We start from the raw sequence: 18,147 nt of genomic DNA, 5'->3' as shown, positions 1-18,147 counted from the left end.
GGCTGCTCAGGAATATCAGTAAGAGTTATTAAAATACAAACAATCACATCAGTCCATCCCAGAGTTTTTCCTTTATTGTCTGACTTGGGAAAATAAACAAAAATACCCAAAAACCTGAACCGTCACAACACCTACAGAACAAAAGAGATGGCCGTACAAGTGCTGCGTCTTACAGCCTTTTCTGACATGTACTTTCATAAGCTCTCACTTTACACAAAATATTTAATTTACTCCCCCCCCCCCCACACACTTTTTCTTTTCTGTGAGTAAGGACTGAAAAATGATATGGAAGACCCAGGAGACAAAATCCTACCCCATATATCATTATATGTCCCCATCTTGGCTATGATCTTCTAGACCTCTGGCACTCAAGCAAACCATGACTTTCAGCCCTTTCCTCACACAAGGACTCTTAAAGCAAATGAACACTGACTCATAGAACAAAATTAGGGACCAACTCTATAAATTATTTTTCCCCAAGAGCATTGTATGTTTCCCCCTAATAAAAAAAGACAGTTTTCCATTTTTAAAGTAAATATTCTTAAAAAAATATTTACTGTATTTTTAAACTATACTGAATTATGGATTGATTCAAACATGTAAAAGTCAAAACGTACCTACAGCAAATAGCATTTACATGTTATTTCTGAATATATACGATAACCCTCATTAAGTACTATTTTTTACTGTTTCTCTTCAAAATTGCTCATGAGGTGTAGCTTTACCAAAATATTACGCATCTCCTGGGTTCATATATGCTATTTGAAGCCCCTAAGCTACCAACACACCGTGACACTTGACTCAGAACTAAAGACCTAGCACAGTGAAATACGTGGAGGACTCTTTTGATTCTAAAGAATTATTTAAGATTAATATTAATTTGGGTTAGTAACAGATTTGGGGATAGAAGTAGAGGTATAAGGGAGTGCTGACAGAAACACGGTTTCTCTGTAGAGATCTGGTAGGCTAAACAATTTCTGTGATTTTGACCCAGCTGTCTGCTGCAGAAGACAACAGGCCAGTTAAACTTGAGCCTGGCCCAACAGAAATGGCTTGTTTATACCAGTCCTGACAAATCAAAAATAAAAGTTATTTGGTTTAGCTCCATAGCTTTGCACAATTATGCTTTCTCCATAGGTGTCCTTCTCAGAAAAGCACCCAGAGTCACGTCTTCTGCTCACCCAACTCTACAGCTCCTTCCATTACTTAGGAGATCCCTCAGTCATGGATGGGGTTGGGGGACAACCAAGGTGTCCCCAAGCCCTTTACCACCTTTGGGATTTCTTCACTTCTTCCTCCTACTCTTACATGCCTCCAGCCTCCCTCCACAACCCTGAAGCATCTCTCACCCACCACTCAGCATCATTTCAGCATCCCCACACCTGATTTGCCAAAACAAACAAACAAACAAACAACATCAGCTTCCCTTCCCCCAAGCAGCAAATGCTGCTCATATAGGGCATCCCAGGCTACGGCAAGGAGCAAAGGTGTCAGGTCACCACCAGACTCTGCTCCAGTATAAGGACAGCATGGCCAGACATGGAAAAAAAAACGGAGCTGAGAAGCTATGGAAAACAGAGTTTATTGTGGCCCAGCTGAAAGAAGAGCAAACCTCTGCTTTTGCTGACCCTGTCCCCCACACCAAAGCTGCTGTAAGGAGCAGCTGAAGGCAGACTATCTCATCATCATCATCTTCTCAGCTTTGACAACAACATTCTTCAGTTGAGTCTGAAATTGATTCAGATCTTGTTTACAGCAAAAGACAAAATTATGAATTGTTAAAGCCCCACTCAGATTCTCTTCCACTTTCGGTAAAACTGGCCACTAATCAATACTCTTCAGAGTTTCTTCAAGCACAATTGTGTAAGATGTTTCCAAGATGCTCACAGGGGGAAGAGTCAGCCACTTGGCACACTAGCTCACAGACCTCTGCAGAGCACAGAGCCAGCCGTGCAGACAGCACGGTTCACGGGCACAGACAGTAAACAAGTAGAAATAAATCAATCTGTTCCCCCATAAAATTGTTGCCACTTGAACTGCAGCATCTCCCACGCTGATATTGTGGATAACTCTGTTTCATCTTGATTACAACCAGTATTAACACCCAAAGCAATAAAATCTTTCACATTCTCATTTTATTGAAGCCAAAGGACAACCCTGCTGCAGTGACATATGGCTCTGCTCCTCTGCAAGTATGTTAGGCTGCCTACAAAATCTCCTTGTCTAGCAAAGGATAATGCTTTTTAAAATCAATGACCTGCATTAATTTGTATTTTCCACCAGGAAAACCTCACATATCATTATAATCATCTTTCTATACAACAGACAAATGAGCATTCTCACATTGTTTGCATTTTTTTCTCCTTTAATGGAATGGTTTTAGACTATGTCATTGATTCTACAGCCATTAACGTGTGATTTTTTTTTCCAGCAAAAGCGTTAGCTTGGGGTTCACAGGCTGCAAAGCAATTCCTCCATAGCTGAAACAACATAAAGAACAGTCTAGGAGATATGAACTGAGGATGGGACTAAGTTTTGCAGCACTTTGGAAAAACAGGCAGTACACAGCCAATAACTTATGGACAATTTTCCACCTCAGGGGATTTAGTATTATCTCTTGATTATTTTATTTTTTTTAAGCTAAAATCTTTCTCTGTAGTATATGTACTGACATCCAGGTGAGCATCCCAAACTCCATCCAAGAGGATTAAACTCCCTCCAGCTCTTCTCCTGGCTGCATGATATGTCCCCACATTACTGCACAGGGAGGGCAAAGATCATCCCAGGTCGCTGCTTTGGGGGTAAGAGCAAACATTTCCACCTCAGAGGCAGACAGGAACCCAAAGCCACAGTCCCCAGTGTCCTGCAGGAGACCTCTGCATATTGCTTCTTGTAAACCCTGCCTTGTGAGGATGGAACAGATTTGTACTTTCATGTGGTTAGAAAGTATTACGTGAACTTGTATCTTCAACCACAGAAATAAGAAAGGTGGCAGCTCTATAAAATTATAGCACCTGATGTACAAGTGCCAGCTCATAAAAAAAGGTACAAAAAAGTAGGAAGAAAACTATTTATGCCTCCTTTTTCAGTCTAAAACTATACTTCTGAAATACTTGCTCATTTCAGACCAAGAAAGTTCTGTTTGTTTATAGTTTTTAACAAAATGTCTTCTGACTGTGCCAACAACTTCTTAATAGCAAACAGGATGCAAATGGCATGACATACAGGAGCAGATTTTGTTTAGCAAATGCTTAATGTCATTGTCATGGTTCCTAAAAAGCAGCTTGCAATGGCATTGCAATTTGCACTTACTGCAGCATATTTAACAAACGCCCATTTCCCATTTATACCAAATGTAGAGACATTCACATTAAAAATAGGGAAATATTTACTCATGTACTACTGTACATGAACGAAGTGTACCATGAAAAACCCTTAGCCCTAGAATTCTGAATTCTTTTCCTTTCATAAACTAGCATGGTCATCTCCCCATAACTGGCGAGAAATCATAAGGTACTATTTGAGGAAGCTGATCTGCATTTGTGGGATATTTGTTTAAGCAAAGCAGGAACCACTACATTATCTTCACAAGCCACTGCAGCCCTGAGAAAGTACGTGTCATGGATTAACCCCAGCCAGCAGCTAAGCACCACACAGCCACGCACTCACAGCTCCCATCGCAGGATGAGGGAAAAAGAATTGGAAGAGTGAAAGTGAGAAAACTTACGGCTTGAGATAAAAACAGTTTAATAGTTGAAATAAAATCATAATAAACTGCAATGAAAAGGAAAGTAACCCATTCTATGCTAACAAAGAGAAAGAAATAAAACCCAATGAAAGTGATGCAAATGCAAACAATTGCTCACCACCACCCAACCAGCGCCCAGCCAGTCCCCAGGCAGCAGCCCTCCACCACCGCCCCCCTTCCCCCTAGGTTATATACTGAGCGTGACATCCTATGGTATATAATGGTATGGAATGTCCCTTGGGTCAGTCGGGATCAGCTGTCCTGGCTGTGCCCCCTCCCAACTCCTTGTGCCCCCCCCCCCCCCGCCCCGTAGCCTCCTCGCTGGTGGGGAGGGGTGAGGAGCAGAGGGGGCCGTGACGCTGTGTAAGCACTGCTCAGCGATAGCTAAAGCATCCCCAAACTATCAACACTATTTCCAGCACTAATCCAAAACACGGCCCTGTGCTAGCTACCATGGAGAAAATTAATTCCACCCCAGCCGAAACCAACACAGTATGGCATCTCCAGAACTTAAGAGGTTTAGTTAATGTGTTTGACAAGAGATGCCTAGGGATTACATAAAAAAGAAGGGAAGGAAAAAAATATGCTTAGTGGTAGACTGACTTTTTCTACCAGTTTTTGAAGTGGAATAATCTTTTTTGAAGTTTCAGCTGTCTTCCATTCTAAAATATGCCATTAAACTCCATTCCAGTCATAACTTATTTTCAAAACATGCTAACAAAATACATTGAAACCTGTAAATCTTTTTTTGGCATAATTTGTGGAAGGTACTATTTCATGAAATAACAAAATAATTTTGCCCAGTGACCTAATTCCGTGGGGGGGGGGGAGGGGGGGGGGCGAGGGGAATAAACAAAGAAAAAATTTTTGGGGCCAGGATAAATCTCTTTTCAGATAATTTGAAATAAAGCCCAGCAAGAAGATGTGACTTTTAATTGGCAACACATAGATCTAGAGAGATGAAATGGGCACTAACTGGCTGATTACCTTTGTAGTGAACATCGATTTGTAATTTGTACTGCAATGTTAAACATGCCCATCAACCCTTTGCCACCGAGAACTCCACTGATACAGAGCTGAAACAGGGAATCTTTTCTGCCCAAACTTCTTTCAGAGGTTTCTATTTCTTCAGTTATAACAGTTTCTGACTCAAGTGTTTGTATGGGTGAGTTTAACTACTTGGAGGAGCAGAAAGACTATCCCTTTGGCTTTCAAAGCAAAAGCAGCGACCCAATTTAAAACAGTGACTGACCTACTAAAACAAAAGGTAATCTTAGTATTAGACTCAATTTCAAACATTTTTAGCAAAAACTTTGAGTGGAACTTTGGCATCCAAAGTTAAATTTACCATAACAAAATTGAAGTGAATAAAAGAGAACTGACATGGAATAGGACTGTGTATCAGCTTTACATTATCTTATGTTTTGTTGAACATACTGGTCCATTTGCATGCAACCATTACGCACAGGAATTTTTGACGTAAGTAAAAAATAAGTGAAAACATTTAAGAAAAGAGAGATTACCTCACTGAAGAATCAAATATTCAGAACACAATCATTCACCAAACACTTGTAAACAATCAAAATTATAGGTAAAATTTCAGGAAGAAACTTTTTAATAGCTCCTGTTAGCGAAAAAAGTTTGTTCCATTAAGTTGCCTGGCATAAGCCATCAGCAAAATTCCATTAAAATGAAAGCAGGCTGTCAGTAAAGTAGGAACTCGTAATTATTGTAAAGACTTGCTAGACTTCTACAACTTGAACTCAGAAGTGAAACATTTAAGGGAAATAAAACAACATCCTAAAAAGATAAATTAAATCATAAGAGTATCAGGAGATTATTATAATTTAGAAAGGTTTTGGGGGCATTTAAGTTAAAATAATCACAAGAAGCATTCAAGTTTATTACTTGAAGTTAGAAAATGAATTAAAATTTGAAAACAAAACCAAACACCAGCACCCCACCACCACCTCAAAAACCTCTCCACCTCCAAAGGAAACGAATTGATTTTATTTTGGAAAGCCACAATTCGTTTAAACTGCTTCCACTGTGATTGCACAGTGCAGGTTGTCTTCTATAAGTGCCCAATAGACTATGAAACTATTGGCAATTATACCCTACAAATTTCCATCCATCTTATTGCCAATCTACTCCTAATACCCTTTTTATCTGAATTTCACAGGAATAAAGATAGAGCAGCATGATGTATAATCAAGAGAGGGGACTACAGGACAGAGGAAAAAAAAATTCTGAGGGAAGGTCTCATTAGTTTTCAACTCTACCTTCAATTCCTCCCCCCCCCCCCCCAGCATATTATATAGTTTCTGGCTGGATAATACACCTCTTTCTTATCTATTATAGATGTTCACCATAAAGAAAGAATCAACTACAGCTCAATAACAGATAGAGAAACCTAACAAAAGACAATCTTGCCATTGAAAAACTGCATAGGGTGCAACTGCTCAATTATACCTGTCCTGTTACTTCCAGGAAAAAACTGTGGTGTTATAGTCTAATATCTGAAAGAATCAGTGAGATAACTCAGTTGAAAGATGAATACAATTTTTAAAGAGCTAAGACTAAATAGAATAAATTAGGTATACTTCTTCAGCCTTATCATAATACTGTAAAGTCAACATTAACACAAAAATTTGCTGCATTATATCAAAAAAAACAAAACCTTTTCCTTCTAAAAGACATCTTTCCTTGAAGAGTTTAGAGTCCAGGCATTAAATGTTGTATTTCCTTACTCTTCCTTAATATCCAGTGCTCTTACCAACCTTCTTAAATCATGCTGACCCTACCTTAGGGCCAATAGAGGAACACGCTGACACAGCAGCAAAAGCAACCAAACATTTCTCAACTTATGCAGAGGAGCAGTGAAAGATATTTAAGTAAAGGACTAAATTACAATAGTTTGGGACAATAAAATATATTTGTTGTTCTGTCTACCTCTACAGCAACTGTTGTTGCTGTTGCCATGGAGGTTGTAGGGCACAAAACCCCCCTCCGTTTCTATTAAAGGATTCAAATGGCTTATAATGGGGAATAACTGTTCATTAACAGGTCTACCTGTTAATCAGTAGTACTATGATTAGTTTGGTTTCAGATTGTTCTCGTTTATTTAATGAGGACATAGAACAAAAAAAGCCTCCCATTGCTCTTTATTACAGAGCATTTATTCCAAGCATTAGAATAAAGAGAAAGTATATCTTTTCTAGCTCACTTTGGCTGAATGTTCTACTTTGGACCCCCACCAGTCAAAAATAAGGACTTCTAGAAATAGGTACACAACTTGGGATAAAGCTTCTACATTCTTTATTAAAAAAAGAAAAGAAAAGAAAAGAAAAATTGTCTCTGTGTAGTTCATTAGCTCAGAACAACCACAGTCACTGAAAGTTATTTTCATATATGGAAAACATATTTAATATATGCATGTGAACTTGCATCTCATATTTAGATTATTCTAAAGTGATTGCCTGTTTCTTACCTTCTTACATGACATCATGAAGGTTAAATGTTATTGAATATATTTTCACATACAAGCTACCTTCTGACAAGAAAGTCACTATGTCTTGCAAAAACAGTAGGCAGAGTTTTGCTCTGCTGAGGCAAATACGCTTTCAGGTGATCCAGGTCATAAGGTTTTGCTGCTCAATTCTCTCATATTCTTCGAGAAGTTACTTACCCAGGATGACAACATTCCCCACTGTGAACCATAAATTATTTTTTTTCCTATTATATTTACTGTCTAAAAGCAGACAAGAGTCAAAAAGCTTTTAATGCTTGTCAAATGCTATGAAATCAACAACAAAAAGGTGTTCATTAAATGATCATTGCAATACAACAGCAGTAAACTGATGCACAGTCTGGCCAGCAAACTTGGAAGAGGATTTTTGACAGAACTTTTGAAGGAAAAAAAATAAATATATATGTATGGCATCTTAAGCACAGAGAAACTTGTAACTATAAAGAAACATCCAAAAGGATGTTTTTCAGGAGAAATTCATTAGAGAGGTCTACAGATTTGCCTCCCACACATTCAAGAAAATACAGAGTAAATAGCGGCCTTGGAAAACTGGTATATTTTGAAAATTTGTAGTCTGATTTGTGATTCCATATTTTAAGCATATGTACTATTAGATGGGATTACTGAATTTTTCAAAAAGAAATATAAAAGCATTATGATTATTAAAAAAAATACAATTTTCTTGGGCAAACCTTTCTAGCTGATCCTCTTTTAGACAGTCCTGCCAATGCCTCTGTTAATCATCAAAGTAACTTGATAATTAACAGTAATAATTAATCTGATTGACCCAATTAACCACTGCTGCACTGAGACAATACTCATTTATTGATATTCAGGGAGACAACAGCAAATATCACAGTTATATATCTAACAGAGTAGGTGAAGTCCAAAATAAGCAAGTAGATCAAAAGTTATGCACCTCACTTTTGCAGTTACACATTTGTAAGTAATCAACATGCTAAGTACCCTTTTAACACCAGAAAAAAAACCCAAAAATCTCTCATTCAAATCTGGAGTTGCCATATAATTGCAATATGGCTGTGTAGCTGTCACTGCCCTGAAAACTCACCGATTTCACCTCTCCTAGTTTTGGCAATTTTATTACTACTCTGTTCATAAATATGTTTATGCAGTTTTTGGGGGGTTCTGGTTCGGTTTGGGGTTGTATTTTTTGTTTGTTTGGGTGGGGTTTTTTTAGTAGAGGTATAAAATCTAAAGAAAAAGCCCTGCCTATTATTTTACTTTTTCAAAAGCCAAAACCAAAACATCTTAATCATGAAGTAAACCATAACACTTCGGAATGCCACTTGACACAAGAAGGGGACAAAGCATGATGGATTTTCAGCGGAGGCACACTGTTGCAGTGTTACTCCAAATGAGGATTCATTTGCTTTCCACCTCATTTCCAGAATAATATCCCTTGGTGTTCTTTCCTTTACAGACCATGCTGTCCTTTTCAGGCTCCTGTGTTTCACGATTCATCAGGCACAAGTTTTAGTAAGACTCCCTAATGCCTTTTTTCAGATAGACTGTACTTTTCCATGACCTCCCAACTGTTTACAATTACTCTTTTTTTTTGTGTGTGTGTAATAAAATAATGAAATAGCAAACATCTCTGAACTTGTCCAACACCTGTGCCAACAGCTGCTACATACTTTACCCAAAAAGAGTTAATGAAGAGGCCCACAACACACTAATAAGATACATGGTACAGACAATCTCTCAAATACCCAAACATGTTTTCATGAAACACTTAATATGCTAGTGTAACATATATTGTCAAAGTTACTCTACAATGTATGTAATCTGCCTAGTACCAGTTCCAAAAAGCAGCAGACAAATAGGATTTAGTTTTTCATTCTAACAAACACACACAAATATCTTCTAAGTGTGCGGACTTCGGATCAACTCAAATATTGCATGCACAAATAGTCAATATTTAAAGGCGGGGAAAAAAGCTAATCCAAAAATTCCAGAACTTCAATTTACTTAATATCAGATTATTACATTAATTTTTTGTAGACTCATCCACCTTATCACCACAAATATACAATTTGGTTAAGAGGGATAGATACTAGATAATTATGCTCCAACGATCTAGGCTCCTCCAGCAGCCCCCATCTACGCTATGGTCAGGAGTGGAATCTTTTAACCGAACACCAAAATCTCCCCAAAATCACTCAAACATACGCTTGTTAAGCAATTCTACTTGCAGTGCTTGCCTGGTTCTGTGAAACTCAGTGCTGGTGTTTGGAGCAAGAAAAGACACTACCACAAGTCACAACACTAAGACAGAAATGAAAGTTTCTGTATGACAACACATCAGCGTTCTTGCCTGAGCTGTTAGAAAAATGTCTGCTCACATGAAATAACACTGTGCTACACTCAGCAGCTCCAAGACTTATTTACTAGCACAGGCCACGGCAATATAGAGGATTACCTATGGCTGATGGTAGATTTACTGTTGTACATACGTTCTTCTCACTTGGTGCTGAACAGCAGGCTGTCAGTGAAGGCTGAGTGATGGTTTTGTGCCCTGCAGGTGCTACAACTTAAGATTCTCTACAAAAAAATCCCCATAATAAAGCTTTTAATGAAAGCTGGGATAGTGGTTAAACCATAGTTGCATTATCGTGCTAAGCATCTTTTCCTAATGAGAAGATCATAACTTCACCTTTGATCGCTATTTCAGTTTTAATGCCAGTTGTGCTAGAAACTTCTACCCAACTATCACACTTATTTAAACACCACATTGAAACAAACAGAAGATACAAACAGATAGTTTGGAAGATAGATGAGCCTTTTCTTCAGAGTAAAAAAAGTCACCACACTCTATGGCAAGGTAAAGCAGACAAAGACATAATTGCACTGGCATTTTTAAGCTCATGGTAAAACTAAAAGGATTTTTCACAGTGCTTTTACCTCAGTTAGCTCATACACACTCAGCATCAATGTTGAAAGTGTTCTTGTTGGTCAAAACTGCGTATACTCAGCAGCAAACAAGACCCCCCTAGTTTGGAAACTGAGCTGGTACAATTTCTTTGCAAAGCAGTAGCATGGCGAGGTGGAGCAGAGCTGAGAAACCCTCAAATTCCTCCAGTCATCATCTCCTGCTCCCTTTTGTTGTGTTATCACTAATCATAGCAGAAGTTGTGTTGCAATGTCTCTTCTGCTCATTAATCCTGAGGAGCTCTGACACCCTCATTAATACATGTGTCTTTAGAGCTTCATAAGACAAGGGGAAGGAGAAGCCAACACGAGGGACTACACAGACTGATGGGAAACCAGAGTCTTCCTCCCAAACTCTGTATCATTTTTTTTCTCCTATTACAGGAGTGTCACATAACCTAATAGAGAACAAGTGTGGGAAAAAGAGAGCAAATTTTAATCTTTATTTCCACATAATTATTTCAAAAGATATGTATGAGCTTTTTAAGAAATGTAAAATATTCCTAAAAACTAAGGCAGTATCCTTATAACCACAGATCTTCAGGAATATTTAGGTGTTAACTCACCCTAGATTTCATTTGAATGAAGTGTGTAAATACTTCTGAAGATGTCAGCTTTCAGAATACCATTATACAATGGTAGATTTTAAAGTTTACTCCTTGAATATCACACCGGATTTTTACATTCATCTGACATATTTATTCAAAGGATGTTTTTAAAAACTAACCCTCTGATCTCCTTGAACTGGTATGGAAGGACCACTGAAAGTTAATCCTTTTATTTAAATAATTGGTTGGGTTTCTACTCCAAACATACAAATATTCCCATTAACCTCAGAATTCAGATTAGAAATGATACACCAGGTTTACCTCATAGGGTTGTACTAGGACTTCAGTTATTTGTGAAGAATTCCCACATCCTTGGAAAGCACATAAATTCTCTCTTCACCCAATAAAGCAACATTATGTAGAGGTACCACTTAGCGTTACTCCTTAGAAGGCTGAATTTAGTTATAACAAGCACGGATGCTTACTGAAAAGCTTCAGGAAGCTTAGGCAGAGATTTATAGCATCATTTCACAAAAATTCAATAGCTTCTGTAAGAGCACTGCCTTGCAAACGCAGATGTAGCTGCAGACATCTGTTAGCTAAACAATGCTGAGGTGCATCTCCCTCTAATTCCATCCTACTAGGCAATGATCTGGAAAACCTCAAAGCGTAACACATTAAGTTCAAGAAACCATTTCAGGGATCCTGACTCCTCTCCCTTATCGTCTGTGGCACATGTTTACCATTTATGGTTCATCACCAGCACATGCAATCACTTATATTCCAACTGTTTGAGGAGCTCTGTAGCTGAGGAAGAAAGCACGTTAATATTCTGAACTGTCTGGAGACATCCAAACTTGGAAAATCTCATGACTTTGTACTGCAATGCTTGGACGCCTTTGACACACCATGCTAACCTAAGTCTCTCCTAACAAGTGCAGCTTGCACACATAAAGCAATATTGATTCAGCTGTGCATAGCTGTTTATACAGCCTTTCAGAAGCCGGGCATCTTCAAACAGTACTGCAGACACTAGACCGTGCCTTCCTAGGAGAAGTTTAGTGTTTGTCAGTGAGGCTTGACTTAATGATGCACACTGCGCCAACAACTGTATTTAATTAACTTTTTCAGTTGGCCTCACAGAGCTGTTTTCCACAATCTGATCTTTTCTGCATGAACCCTGTTACAATTTCATGCAGGAAGTGGGCTTGCAGCAACATCTTTCATAAATAGAACTGCCCTGATTTATAAAGGCTCCGATGATAAGGAGTAAAGATATCATGGTATCCACGCATGGATAAAACACAGCACAAAGCTTCTTTCTGAAGCAAAATATCTGGAGATTAAACCTAAAGGAAAGAATGCCATCCTTCTAAATGAGCAGTTCAAACAGTTTAATAAAGGGAGGAATGAGGACAATAAGGGACGGTTATTTCAAAATGAATGCTTTTATCTATACCACATGGTGTCTTTCCCAGTGGCACTACCAGAATTCAATAGCATGATTTCATGAGAAAGGATAAGAACCAGTCTTTGCTTTGCTATCTTCAGGAGCTACTTTGTTTAAACCTTCCAAAGAGGAAGGTATGTGAGCTGATGTTGAACTGCTTTACTTATCACTTAAAATGCAAAGCAAAATGTGACCTATTCCCACTTATCCAACTGTACTAGGTTTAATATATAATTACAAGGAGCATGCAAGGCTAAGTAGATCTCTGCCTCAGAGGCAATCTAAAAATTCCTTCTTGATGCTTCTTTTTCTTTCCTTTTCATACAAACGCCTTCTAGGCATAACAGTTAAGAAAAAAAGAAAATACACATACAGGCAAACTCATTTGCTTAAACTTCTAACCCAGGCAGCAAAACATAAGTGAACATTTGAATGCCATACCCCTCTTTACCCACAGCTATGTCACTACACATACCCTCATTTCAAATCCTATTCCTTAGATTATTCTTTTCCCTTCTGTATATCTTGTTTAATTAAGATATTGTTATTTGCTTCCTTTGGTGTCTATAGCAGCTTATCAGCACTTATTGGGGAGCAAGCATTGCCAAGCTTATAGCATGCCAGATCATTTTCTATTAAGGTCTGCAGCTCATATACATATCCACCTTTTGTACCAAGTTTTTTAGCTGCAGGCTTTCAAGCTTCAAGCATTTTAGGTGGGTAAAAATATCAGTTCTTCTAACTGTATAATAGAGGTAATGGTGTACCAGAAGTTAAATAAATGACACCTAAGCAACTTCACACCGCAACAGTCTACCTTTGTAAAGGAAGAGTTCAGGAAAACTAACTCAGTCTTTTTGCCTGGCTTATCCTTATGCCACTAAAATAAACATGAAACAATATGTTCCTTTTTAACCACTTGATGAGTCAGTGCAGCTCAGAAAACTGATAAAAGGTTTATGGAAATAAATTAATATTGCATGACTGCTGCTGGAGCTATTAAACAAACATAAACGAGAATCTGTCACTGAAGCCAAAAGAGACCTTTATATCATGAGGGAAAGTGGCAGAAAATTCAATCATTATTACAGCAGGTTCTTTGCCCTGCAAAAATGGCAGACCTAAACAAATATAAGCGTTGCAACCGATACAGTTACGCTGGTTATATCAGATCTTACGACTGGATTACACTGCTTTTAACAATAAAAGAAATTGCTTTTAACTGACCTTTTTTTCTTTGTACAAATGAACGTTTCTCAAAATATTTCGGCCAATCTCTTCTTCCAAATAAATGAGAAGGAATAGTATTTTTCTAAAGTTATGAAACAGCTCAGTTATTGGTGGGTTTGGTTATCCTTTTACAAGTCTGATGCATGAAAGTACTTGAAGTTTCCAGGTAATGACATGAGATGGCAAATACTGTGACTTGTGACTTATGACTTCAATAGGCAAACCCAGTTTCATTTTTGAAAATGCGGTCAGTTCAGTTACTTTGCTAGAGGCTGAGAGAAAGATCAAAATTATCAGCCTTCCTGCAGGAGTCAGGCTCAGATCTGCAGATCACAGATGCTTCAAAGATGCTACCCAAAAGCAGCTGCTGTTTCTTACCCACTTTCACACTGTACTTTAGAAACATGCACTTGTGTGACAACAAAGGAGGCAAACGTTTCCATGACCTTGCAGTACACAAAGCTCTGCTCCTCAGCATAGTGACCTCCACAGACTTCAGTTCCTGAGCTATCAGTCCACCAAAGCCCTTACATTTTAATATATCAGGATTTCTGAAGAACTTCAGAGATACTGTTGAACCAGAAGCAGTTTGGACAGGAAAAATGGAAATGACTACTCAGAAGCAAGTGGCCCTATTCTTTTCTTCTATGTATAAAAAGTAAATTCTGATGGTATTTTAGTACTTCAAAGTATGACCTTCCAAAGGTTTTGTTAATTTCAAGAATGGTGTATTTTTACTTGCATCAAGGATAGCACTTAATATCTACTCTGGGTAACATTTGCCCAGTTAGGGCAAAAAAAATTAAATACTATGTAGTGACCTTAAACACATTGACAGAATCTCTGAATGTATTTTTTTTTTAATTAAGATCAGCCATTAGGCAATGTCATTGATCAACTGGCTTAATCATTAGTGACCTTTAACTTAGTTATGCCAAAGTAAGAATAGATCTACAGAATAAATCCATTTTAAATTCTAAGATACCATTTTCATAGTTTAATTCTGCATGCTAATAAAAGTCATGTTAAGTTTTTAGAAAGCACATCTTCAATTAGGGCAACACCTACAGCACGAAGCTATGAAGTAACCTTTATAGGAGCATGTCTATTGAAAACTTTTTGCTATCAGTTAAAGTACGTACATTTCTTTACTATCATCTGTTGCATAAATTCCTCATTATACACTGTCTGCCAGATATAACAGTGGCCTATCATACAATCTGATTAAAAATACTTGTGATGGGAAGGAAAGACTACAGCTAGGCACTGAATATCATGGGTAGTCAGCAAAATGCACCACTGTAGAAAACTGCTGCTACCCTTCCTGGTGTCAATCATGGAAATTGTCAATGCAGAATGTTTGCACGTTATTGGAACAACTTCAAGTGACACATTTACACAAGAATTATCTTTGGAGATGTTAATGAATGCACTGTTTCTAACCTACCTATTTTAATTCCTCCCAGCTCCTCAACCATATTTCTGTCTTTTATTCCCTCTCCTGCATGCATTTGTCTGTCATTCAACAATACTGGACATTTAATCTTATTTCATCTTAGATGTTTGTTAAATTAGGATATTAATAAGCTTCATCTATTAGCAGACCCATATTATTGACTCCTCTGTTTGATGGAAAACAAATCTACTTCCTTGTGCCATACATTCACAAAGAGAAATTTATATATAATACTTTAAAAATAAAAATCCCTAATTACAGATCAATATTTTTCACAAAGGTAACGTCTTTAGAAGTTCTTTAAACATGGTCTGTCCTTCATCAGGACTTAAATGATTTCATATAGCACATTGCCAATCTTCAACTCTTGTCAGAAAAATTCTTTCCTGTTATTCCATGAGACTCATTCATATATTTGCATTGGCTTTTTTGACTTACTGAAAAGAAATTGTGAAGGAGAACAGAAGCAAGCTGCTTCTGCATAGTTCAAGTAAAATACCAGAAAAAGGAAGCAGCATAATCAAGATGAATTTAAGTCTTGCTTTGAGACTTGCTTCTTACTTACTGTAGTAAATATCAACCTTTTGAAGAAAAGGAGACCAATAATTACTCAATATCATCCACTAAAATGATGAACAACCTGAAAATAACAAACCCATTATTTTCAGCCTGTATTAAGACAAATTAAATGTCAGCATATTTCACTGTGTTTAATTTAATTGCAATCTATTTCTCATAAAAGGAGATGATGTTGTTCAAGGTTGAGAGAATTTTTTATATTATTATTATTTTTAATCTATTGCATTTCCCCTAACTGTTCACTACAATAGTCATACCTGGTACTTCCCCACACCGTCCTTTCTTTCCTCTCCTTCATATATAGATTTGGCTTATTGAATCGACCACATAGCAATTACACAGCAGAGGACAAAGTAGTCAGCAAACAAAATATTGAAGACTTACCATTTACACAGATCTCAAAAGATTTGCAAAGGTCATCCTCAAACAGGCAGCCTAAAAACACAATAGAACAGTAAAAATTAATACAGGTTTCAAACTGTGGATAATTAGTGCAGGCTGAAGACCTCTCAGGCTATTAAATGCTCAGCAAGAGTCAGGCATTTAGTTGGCCTTAGGAGTCTAAACTAGGCAGTACAGAAAATCAAGAATGTGGAAACAGGTCTGGTTAGAGAGCACATCTTGCTACCTGGTTATGTCCAGAATAACCTTTGACGTTTTTCTTTTCCATCATTCAACTACTGACGGTTCAGGTTTTGCTATGCATCTCTCTTATTCAGCAATTTGAGGAACTTTATGTTCTCTCAGTTTTGAGTATGTTATTACACCACAGCACATTAACATTGCAATACACTACAAAAACATATATCAAGAAATCAGGAGTTTCCTAAAGATACGTTTACTGCAATGACACAAGCCTAGAAATCAGGTATAAATTGCTCAAATCAGGCTTGGATTTAGTAACTGCAGCCATAGATCCTCAGGAACACCAACTCTTTGGAGAAAGTGTTAATTTTTAAACCATCCATACCAACACTGTGATACCTCCACAGACAGCTGGCAAATCAGTACAGGTCTACGAAAAATATCCTAGGGTTTTATTCCACTTAATGCAGGAAATTTGTCCCAAAACATGCTGCCTTATGGGCCCCTGTTATGCCAGCTCCATACCTCACTCTAGAAACTGCATCCAGGCTGGCAATCCCAGCTCATCCACTTGTTCACAGATGAAGTATTCTGTTCCCTTGTTCCTAGTATCACCTAACCAGGTAATGAGACACTAGTTATTATCCCCTTTATCTTCAAATTCAAAAAACTTATGCTGATATTTGTAAGGACGGCAAAGAAGCAGGCAAGATGTGCCTCTGCTCTGGTCACTCCACACTGGGGGACTGGGAGAAGGAACAAGTACAGAAGCAGTATGGAATGTTGGGGTACTGTTAAGGGCATGCACTCTGTTAACCCAAGCAGTAGTTTCTTTGTTTTCTGAAAAAGGTAAAGAGCTAGGACTGGATAAAATGCAAGGAATGAGGCTGTATTTTGAACACCGAAACTGCCCTAGAGAACACATTTTTACAATTAAGCCTTTTAACTTCTCTAGGAAGTACCTTAAGTTTAAAAATGGACACAGAGTGTTATAAACATTAAGAGTTCTTGAACAGTTTCACACTATGCATCAAAAAAAATGCCAGGAACCTCACCATGTCTAAATACAGCAGCAAATCCTCTCCCCCCAGCTGTGCCTGTCTCCACAGAAGCACAGAGTACAAGCGTCTGTATTTGTCAGTCAAATGGATTAAGTAGGCTGTTCTCATAAAAGAGACTGAAAGGCTCAGGACTCTCTGCCTATGAATTACCTGAGCCCTAACCCTGCTAAAAGAAAAATTCAGGGGGATAGAGTGACTTATGCATGCCTGCATAGCCTTTCAGCAGGTAACTGTATTAACACATCATTAAGCCTGAACTAATACACTGTGTCCCTCAGCAGGATTTATTAGCACAGTGCTAGGTGTCAGCTAGGCAAGCAAATCTACGTGAATTTGAGCCATATTGAAGAACAAGTACCATCCCTTACATCTAGCCCACAACTGCCTGCAAAGACCACGCATACATAGCCTTAAGCAGATAACAAAAGCCTACAGTATGCACACCGATAAAAGCGCTCCCTCATCCTTTACCTATGCACCGACAAACTGTAGGTATACATTCAGAAGATTTTGGAAGGCTGAGGAAGTTTCATACCAGGAAAGCTTCTGCAAGCAGAGTATAGTAGAACAAAATGCATCTACACGATCCACAAACTGTGATTTGTAGCATATTTTTGAGATACATATAATTTTGCTCCAGACAAGTCTGCTCTAGCAGCCATTTGACCTGAAACAGTGTCTGAAAACTCACCGAGGATATCTGATTGCAGCCTTGGTACTGACCCAGCAAAGCAGAAGGATGCCTTAACTATAAATTGACTTGTAAAGAACATAAGAACAATGACAGGCAGTGACCAAAACACATCAGAACAGAACATACAGCACAAGAAGAGCCATAATTAAAAGCACAGCAGTGATCACTTAAAAAAAAAAAGAAAAAGAATGCTTGCAGGGAAAAATAATAAAAAAGTGAAAGACTTCAAGTGCTAATATAAACTAGACAAAAGTATAGTTCAATATTCCTGTTTTCAGAAATCTGAAGTTATCTCTTCTAAAAGAAAATGTTCCCTTG

At 37.9% G+C, this 18,147-nt stretch overlaps 1 protein-coding gene across 1 annotated transcript in view; it reads right to left on the bottom strand.

Moving 5' to 3' along the window:
• PTPRN2 (protein tyrosine phosphatase receptor type N2) overlaps positions 1 to 18,147 on the bottom strand; it is a 665,321-nt gene that overhangs the window by 577,342 nt on the left and 69,832 nt on the right. The window contains exon 3 of the mRNA XM_040589330.1: positions 15,874 to 15,924. Coding sequence (XP_040445264.1) covers positions 15,874 to 15,924 — 51 coding nt within the window. The remainder of the gene's footprint in view (positions 1 to 15,873; positions 15,925 to 18,147) is intronic.

This window comes from Falco naumanni, chromosome 4 (genome assembly GCF_017639655.2).
Source record: "Falco naumanni isolate bFalNau1 chromosome 4, bFalNau1.pat, whole genome shotgun sequence".
In the NCBI taxonomy this organism is placed as follows: Eukaryota; Metazoa; Chordata; class Aves; order Falconiformes; family Falconidae; genus Falco; species Falco naumanni.
Note: the sequence above shows the minus strand (reverse complement) of the source record. Positions and strands in the feature narration are given on the sequence as shown.